This window comes from Pecten maximus, chromosome 12 (genome assembly GCF_902652985.1).
Source record: "Pecten maximus chromosome 12, xPecMax1.1, whole genome shotgun sequence".
Taxonomy (NCBI): Eukaryota; Metazoa; Mollusca; class Bivalvia; order Pectinida; family Pectinidae; genus Pecten; species Pecten maximus.
The window spans coordinates 18,678,465-18,687,522 of NC_047026.1; the positions used below are offsets into that span (position 1 = coordinate 18,678,465).

General features: G+C 37.1%; 1 protein-coding gene across 1 annotated transcript; it reads left to right on the top strand.

Annotated features, from left to right (window-relative positions):
- The first annotated feature begins 669 nt into the window (after positions 1 to 669).
- Positions 670 to 8,222, top strand: LOC117339664. The gene is made up of 4 exons (XM_033901378.1): positions 670 to 766; positions 4,563 to 4,854; positions 5,626 to 5,780; positions 7,566 to 8,222. Exons 1-4 carry the CDS (start codon positions 712 to 714, stop codon positions 7,658 to 7,660), a joined length of 597 nt encoding a protein of 198 aa, XP_033757269.1. The 5' UTR covers positions 670 to 711; the 3' UTR covers positions 7,661 to 8,222.
- The last annotated feature ends 836 nt before the right edge of the window (positions 8,223 to 9,058 follow it).

The window sequence follows — 9,058 nt, forward strand, 5'->3', positions numbered from 1 at the left end:
CAGCTTTGTTACAATCGGCTCATTATGCTTGTGTAATGGATTCATTGCAACAGATCAACAAAACTGTAGAACATGGATGTATTTCCCTCATTGCAACAGTAAATTGGTAAAAATCACCAGATATCGAAATCACAGGAGGTTCGCAATGCAAGTACATCGGGGACAAGTTATACTGTTAATATAACAATAGAATTAACATAAAATCCCTTGTTAATAAGATATTAGGACAGCTTACGTCTAGAGGTGTCGCAGAGAGTTTACTCTCTTTAACCTCAGTGAATTAACGTACCTATCGATCTACTCACCCGAACCTTGAAGTTAAACACTTTGCACAGTGAATTGTACAATAGACAGATATCACCTTTTATCTGCTGCGGATTTGCAAGAATATTTTGTGTGTGCTTGTGCGTGGTTTTTTCCCTTTTTGTACAAACCTCCGATCAAGTAATTTCGGGTGTATATAATTGTGTAACGACCTAGTCGTCCATTTCTTTTATCAATAGCAATTCTCATAATGCTTCTTAACAATATATATCGGATTTCTTTGCAGCTAACGGAGCTTTAAATCGGAACAAACAAATCTGAAGGTAGTTATTTAATAGGCCTATCTCTACAAACGTCAAACACTACCGACACACTGTTTACAATTGTTGCCAATACCCACCGAGACACACAGTTTACAATGCATATCACTTCCTTGTTGATTCCACCATGATCAGCAAAGTCAAACTGTTCCTGCTAAACATTTTAGTTATATCGTGGTTAGGTAAGTATATATAAAATTATTTACATATTTTATGGCTAAGTTAACTATATAGTTATCATCCCCAGCAACGAAGCTGAGGATGTACTGGAACCAACGTGTCTGCCTTAAACTGTCAATAAGTAGAGAAAAATTCTCCTGACAATTCCTAAACTTGTGAACCAACTTCTATGACACTTCTTATAAGAATACTGCCCACTTTTTCGTCGACGTTTATGAATATTTTATATGACCGATAAGGGTAGCTTATGGGATTTTCCTTGATTCATTTGTTCTGCCTCTAAGCTGCTGATACAATATGATATACATTTACCAGATTTACCAGAACTTGTTTTTCCTCATCATTATCTTGCACAAGTGTATACTGCAAATGATAGGTAGCAGGGGTGTACGTTACAGTTCTAGATGACTTTGTTTAGGTTCATACTATACAATTAATTTTGTTGACGTTAACACCAAGGTTAATCAAATGTAGAAGTCTATTTCAGAGACCAACAATTTCTGTAGAGAAAAAAACAAAACAAAACATTCCGTCAATGTTAAACATACTTATCTTGTCTTATATAGCGATTCATCTCAGATTGTTTAGATTTTTTTAGCAGATCAGGGACATTTCTTATCCTTTATTGCAATATCTTTCGTATCTCAAAAGCTATTTTCCATTTAGTTACCGTGGTTACCATGTAAAATTATGTACAGTTGTTGAGTCATATTTTCACAGGGAAACGATACGGTACAATGACACATCTGTTTCTATATTAATCAAAACAACCAAAAGCGTTAACGTTTTTGAATATGAAGGCACCTGATATGGAATCGGCTTGCCAAGTTTTCTATTAAACTTCTTTTAAACAGTTTTAACATTAAACTAGTCAAATATCGAGAAACTTTTACATCATATGTAGAATTGTTATTTGGAAATGTGTTGAATGCCATTGTCTCTATAAACATCTGAAGTGTCCATTGTCTCTATAGATATCTGAAGTGTACATTGTCTCTGTAGATATCTGTAGTGTCCATTATCTGTATAGACATGTGAAGTGTCCATTGTCTCTATAGACATCTGAAGTGTCCATTGTATCTATAGATATATGAAGTATCCATTGTCACTGTAAACATCTGAAGTGTCCATTGTCTCTATAGACATCTGAAGTATCCATTGTCTCTGTAGACATCTGTAGTGTCCATTGTCTCTGTAGACATCTGAAGTGTCCATTGTCTCTGTAGACATCTGAAGTGTCCATTGTCTCTGTAGACATCTGAAGTGTCCATTGTATCTATAGATATCTGAAGTGTCCATTGTCTCTATAGACATCTGAAGTGTCCATTGTCTCTATAGACATCTGAAGTGTCCATTGTATCTATAGACATCTGAAGTGTCCATTGTATCTATAGATATCTGAAGTGTCCATTGTCTCTATAGACATCTGAAGTATCCATTGTCTCTGTAGACATCTGAAGTGTCCATTGTCTCTGTAGACATCTGAAGTGTCCATTGTCTCTGTTGACATCTGTAGTGTCCATTGTCTCTGTAGACATCTGAAGTGCCCATTGTCTCTGTAGACATCTGTAGTGTCCATTGTCTCTGTAGACATCTGTAGTGTCCATTGTCTCTGTAGACATCTGAAGTGTCCATTGTCTCTGTAGACATCTGAAGTGTACATTGTCTCTATAGACAACTGAAGTGTCCATTGTGTCTGTAGACATCTAAAGTGTCCATTGTCTCTATAGACATCTGAAGTGTCCATTGTCTCTGTAGACATCTATAGTGTCCATTGTCTCTGTAGACATATGAAGTGTCCATTGTCTCTGTAGACATCTGAAGTGTCCATTGTCTCTGTAGACATCTAAAGGTCCATTGTCTCTGTAGACATCTGAAGTGTCCATTGTCTCTGTAGACATCTGAAGTGTCCATTGTCTCTGTAGACATCTGTAGTGTCCATTGTCTCTATGGACATCTGAAGTATCCATTGTCTCTGTAGACATCTGAAGTGTCCATTGTCTCTGTAGACATCTGAAGTGTCCATTGTCTCTGTTGACATCTGTAGTGTCCATTGTCTCTGTAGACATCTGAAGTGCCCATTGTCTCTGTAGACATCTGTAGTGTCCATTGTCTCTGTAGACATCTGTAGTGTCCATTGTCTCTGTAGACATCTGAAGTGTCCATTGTCTCTGTAGACATCTGAAGTGTCCATTGTCTCTGTAGACATCTGAAGTGTCCATTGTATCTATAGATATCTGAAGTGTCCATTGTCTCTATAGACATCTGAAGTGTCCATTGTCTCTATAGACATCTGAAGTGTCCATTGTATCTATAGACATCTGAAGTGTCCATTGTATCTATAGATATCTGAAGTGTCCATTGTCTCTATAGACATCTGAAGTATCCATTGTCTCTGTAGACATCTGAAGTGTCCATTGTCTCTGTAGACATCTGAAGTGTCCATTGTCTCTGTTGACATCTGTAGTGTCCATTGTCTCTGTAGAAATCTGAAGTGCCCATTGTCTCTGTAGACATCTGTAGTGTCCATTGTCTCTGTAGACATCTGAAGTGTCCATTGTCTCTGTAGACATCTGAAGTCTCCATTGTCTCTGTAGACAGCTAGAGTGTCCATTGTCTCTATAGACATCTGAAGTGTCCATTGTCTCTGTAGACATCTGAAGTGTACATTGTCTCTATAGACAACTGAAGTGTCCATTGTGTCTGTAGACATCTAAAGTGTCCATTGTCTCTATAGACATCTGAAGTGTCCATTGTCTCTGTAGACATCTATAGTGTCCATTGTCTCTGTAGACATATGAAGTGTCCATTGTCTCTGTAGACATCTGAAGTGTCCATTGTCTCTGTAGACATCTAAAGGTCCATTGTCTCTGTAGACATCTGAAGTGTCCATTGTCTCTGTAGACATCTGAAGTGTCCATTGTCTCTGTAGACATCTGTAGTGTCCATTGTCTCTATGGACATCTGAAGTGTCCATTGTCTCTGTAGACATCTGAAGTGTCCATTGTCTCTGTAGACATCTATAGTGTCCATTGTCTCTGTAGACATCTGAAGTGTCCATTGTCTCTGTAAATATCTGAAGTGTCCATTGTCTCTGTAGACATCTGTAGTGTCCATTGTCTCAATAAACATCTAAAGTGTAAATTATCTCTATATACATCTGAAGTGTCGATTGTCTCTGTCAACATCTATAGTGTCCATTGTCTCTGTAGACATCTGAAGTGTCCATTGTCTCTATAGACATCTGAAGTGTACATTGTCTCTATAGACATCTGAAGTGTCCATTGTGTCTCTAGACATCTGAAGTGTCCATTGTCTCTGTAGATATCTGAAGTGTCCATTGTCTCTGTAGACAGCTAGAGTGTCCATTGTCTCTATAGATATCTGAAGTGTCCACTGTGTCTATAGACATCTGTAGTGTCCATTGTCTCTGTAGACATCTGAAGTGTCCATTGTCTCTGTAGACATATGAAGTGTCCATTGTCTCTGCAGACATATGTAGTGTCAATTGTCTTTATAGACATCTGAAGTGTCCATTGTCTCTTTAGACATCTGTAGTGTCAATTGTCTTTAGAGACATCTGAAGTGTCCATTGTCTCTGTAGACATATGTAGTGTCAATTGTCTTTATAGACATCTGAAGTGTCCATTGTCTCTGTAGACATTTTTAGTGCCCACTGTCTCTCTCTCTATATATATATATATCTGACTGAAGCGCCAAAGGCGTCATAGTTATCTGAACTATATAATTATTTTCAGTTGACCATATTTGTTCTATATGTTTTCTATATTCTTGTAGGTCAAAGTGCCGGTTCCGAGAGCTGTTTCGGACTGTTCTATCAAACTTACTTTGACAGCTACTATGGACTTTATGGTATAACCACCAGTTATCGCCATTTTTATTTTTATTATAATTCTTACTATGGTTCCTCTGCTAAGTTCTGCCCAGATCGTTGCTGTACGATAACTGACGGGGCTACTTACTACTACTACTACTACAACAATAGACTCTCATATTCCTATAGGACCTGCTGTTATAGTTACGTAGATGTCACACTTTCCTACAAATCATCTGGAAAATCAGCAAGCACGTAAGTATACTACTATTACGACAACCAATAATAACGGCTAAATGTACATATATAATAAGATATATTTATTTGTGAAAAAACTAGCATAATATACAATGTACCTGTGGCAAGGCTGTGAAGTATATATGTTTATACACACTATTATGACGTTAAATAATTAATGACATCACGGTTGAAAGTTGTTTGTCTTATATGGAAACTAATTTGACGGGTTTTGCCTACATTCTCATTAATTCGTATCCTTTTGGTCACACATACAAATGAATAAAAGAGAAAAGGTGAAGTATGTGTAATTACACTGTGAAAAAGCATTCAGAAATACTCTACCATAACCATTGACCGGAAGAGGTAGTTACAGCAACATCACTAATATTCTAGTTGGTATTGATATAACAACCATTTACTTGGATATGTTATATCTATATATCCTTACCTTTTATTCATAATTTATTTATTTATTTATTTATTCATTTATTTATTTATTCACTTATTTATTTATTTGTTCATTTATTTATCTATTTATTTATCCATTCATTCATTCATTCATTCATTCATTCATTCATTTATTCATTTATTTATTTATTCATTTATTCATTTATTCAATCATTTATTTATTTATCTATTTATTTATTTATTTATCTATTTATTTATTTATTTATTTATTCACTTATTTATTGATTTGTTCATTTATTTATCTATTTATTTATTTATTTATTCATTCATTCATTCATTCATTCATTCATTCATTCATTTATCAATCTCATTTTACAGCACAGGACTGATCATTGGGTGCACTATAGGAGGGACGCTTTTTGCCGTGATGGTAATATTTTCATTGCTAGTGGCCCGTTGTATGTACCGGGAAAGGAAAAGAATCGACCCGACATCAACATCAAAAGAATCAAATCCAACTGACGAATCTTTTGGTAAGAAATTTACATACTTAATTTTCTTGTTAGATCAGATATGTCAGAAGATTGTAGTACCTTTCAGTGCAAACTGACATTTAGATACAGTAGAGGCCACAGTTGCATGATACAGCTATTTAGTCTACATAAGAGTCGTCAGCAGTGGCGTAGGAAGCGGGGGGGGCAGGGGGGGCAATTGCCCCCCCCCCCCCCCCCCCCCCACTTTTTTCAGTGGGGGGGCAAACATATCTTTTTGCCCCCCCACTTTTTGACATCCAAAATCTAAAAAAGGGGATAAAACGCGAATTTATATATTCATTTCGATAAATATCTGTATATTTCCGAACCGATAATGTTTTCTTGAAGGCAACGATAAAAACTTTATCTTGTACATCCGGAACATTCCGACTTTTATACTAGTATATCAATCCTCAGACCTGTGTGTCGGTCGTCTGCAATAGCCTGGTAAGTCAATATTTATATCTTAATACGCAATTTTGCTTAACTTCATCACATAGATTCAATAAGTTGATGATAATTTGTGAAGTTAATTGAGTTCATAATGAGAAAAAGACAGAAACACAACATGAAGAAGAATGCGCGGTTTTAACGTGAATAGAGTGATACTAATTACCGACAGGTACGAGAAAATACAAAAAAAAATCGGCTCGCGCCTACGCCGCTCGCTTTATCACTAAATTACTGCCCCCCCCCCCCCCCCCCCCCCCCCCCCCCCCCCCCCCCTTTCGATTGCAGATCTACAGGGGGGCTTCGCCACCCTGGGACCCGCTGGGCGGCCCCCAGACCTCTCGCAAAAAGGAAAAAAAATCGGCTCGCGCCTACGGCGCTCACTTTATCACTAAATTACTGCCCCCCCTTTCGATTGCAGATCTACAGGGGGGCTTCGCCACCCTGGGACCCGCTGGGCGGCCCCAGACCTCTCGCAAAAAGGAAAAAAAATCGTCTCGCGCCTACGGCGCTCGCTTAGACCCCCTTGAACCCCATATCAGGGCGCTGCCCTGGACCCGCTGGGCGGCCCCTCGGACCCCACAAAAAAAATTGGCTCGCGCCTATGGCGCTCGCATTATTACTAAATTACTGGACACCCCCCCCCCCCCCCCCCCCCCCCCCCCCGCCCTTTCGGCCTGGTGATTCATGTTTTGCTATATTTAATATATATATTCTGATTTGCGTAAATAACTTATTTTGTACTACATAAATTATCAAAATTATCATGGGATGTTGAAATGATAATTATTGGCTAATTTTGCGGAGATGGCATATGATTTGTTTAGTGCGTAAAATTTAAGGTTAAAAAAAAATTGTGCCCCCCACTTTTTGACGACTTCCTACGCCACTGGTCAGTGATTTCACTATAGGCCTAAGGTACTTTTTATGCCTACATGTAGGAGGCTACTATGGAAATTCAAAAGAGGCCAAGACATGAATTTATCAGAAAACTTAAACCTGCCGATTCACATACTTTATCGAAGACTCAAGAAATAAAACTATTCTGAATCGTTATTTCTAGTGATTTATCTTAGAAACTAAAAATAATCGGTAACTTTGTGTGAATGAATCAAATCATGATGATAACTAAAGCAGTATTCCGAATAATTTTCATATTTATATATGTAAGTATATATTTCGTACAAAAGTCTTTACTTATGGCAGTAATTTATAAATGAGGATCTGTCATGGAGGACACATCTTTTCGGGGAAACTGCTGAAAAGAAAAAATAAGAAAAACATTCCCGTTCATTATTGAATTCAGCTATCGCAAAAATCGTTATGTTGTTTCAGTTACCATGGCGGACAGCCCAGAGGTCGGAACCAGTTTCACTATCACTACTTCATCCACGACGACAAAACCAGCAACCGAAATCATTATTACATAGTTAGACTACACCATTCCCTTCTTGTGAGGTCTGATAGCATCGCCGAGAGATGGCATAGTACTCGAGCCGGAGTACTTTTATCTAAAATTTCACAGCTGCTAATGGATTGTTCAGTGGTCGTATACAAATACGACATGCCATTTTACTATGTAACAAGTGTTTCTTACGATGCTTATGACATAAATGTGTTGCATTGTAGGAATAATATAGTCATAGCTTCAGTAAGTCCTCGTTCTAATCTATGAGAGTTACTTCCCTTCATTTGGCTTTGTCCGTATAGTGGTAACATACATGTAACTGCCGACGTAGCCCGAGAAGGCTAGGTGCTGTACCCAACATATTTTATCAGACTGTGGTCATCATGACTAGACCTGGTATGACATACATTTGGATGGTATGCCCTAAGGCTGTTGATATCATTGTACATTTAAAAAAAACATTACTCTATGTGTACACTTTGAAATCTTTTTCGGCATAGCCGTCTAATTTTGTTTTGGCCCCGGATATGACGCGACAAGTGGCGTTACTGGTCAAGATGGAGTATGTGATTGGTCAATGTAGCGGTCAATGCAAAATGCAGATATGCAGTTAAAAACGGAACAAAGTTAAGATTGAATGCAAGCGAAATAAGTGGATGTATCTTTTCAAATGACATATTAATAAAATCATATTCCTGATTCAAATGCAGTCTTATTATTACCAAAAATGATTTAAACTGATCTAATTTTGTTATCCGTGCTGAAACGCATTTTTCACTTGCGGTATTATAACCACCAGCATTAAAACTATGCCGTTTATCTTTTTTTTTTAAAGATATTTCTTGTTACATAGTTATATGATCACCTTAATAAATTCAAATTAAAATCTTTCCCGTTTTCTTTCATTTCCATTTGAAAAATAATGTCCGAAGAAATGATATTCACAATATAATCTCTTCGAGGACACTTATAATTACCACCCATCAAAATGAAGAGAGGAGTGGAATTTAACGATAGCAACGACAGTACTAATATAGGCTACATTTTAAAATCGCTAAATGCCGCCATCTAAAAATTAAGAAAATATTTATTCGGTATATGTCAAAAACCTTTTGTAATAAGTATTCCGTTCTGATATTTTAATTCAACCTTTTTTATATGCATCTCCAAGTGTAAGTACTATTTTGAAGAACGAATGATGAATTACGTAACAGTGGGTGCCTTTGTCCTTAAATGTATGTATATTATTTATCCAATTTCAATTTCAAACAATTTTATTGACAAAAATACAATTGTCAAAGGGATTAGACATCAGGCATTGCCTATATAAGTCTTCTCCCTAAGAACAACACAGTGGTACAAAATACAGACATTCATTAACAGTACATACACAAAACATAACAAAACAAAAATAGTCATC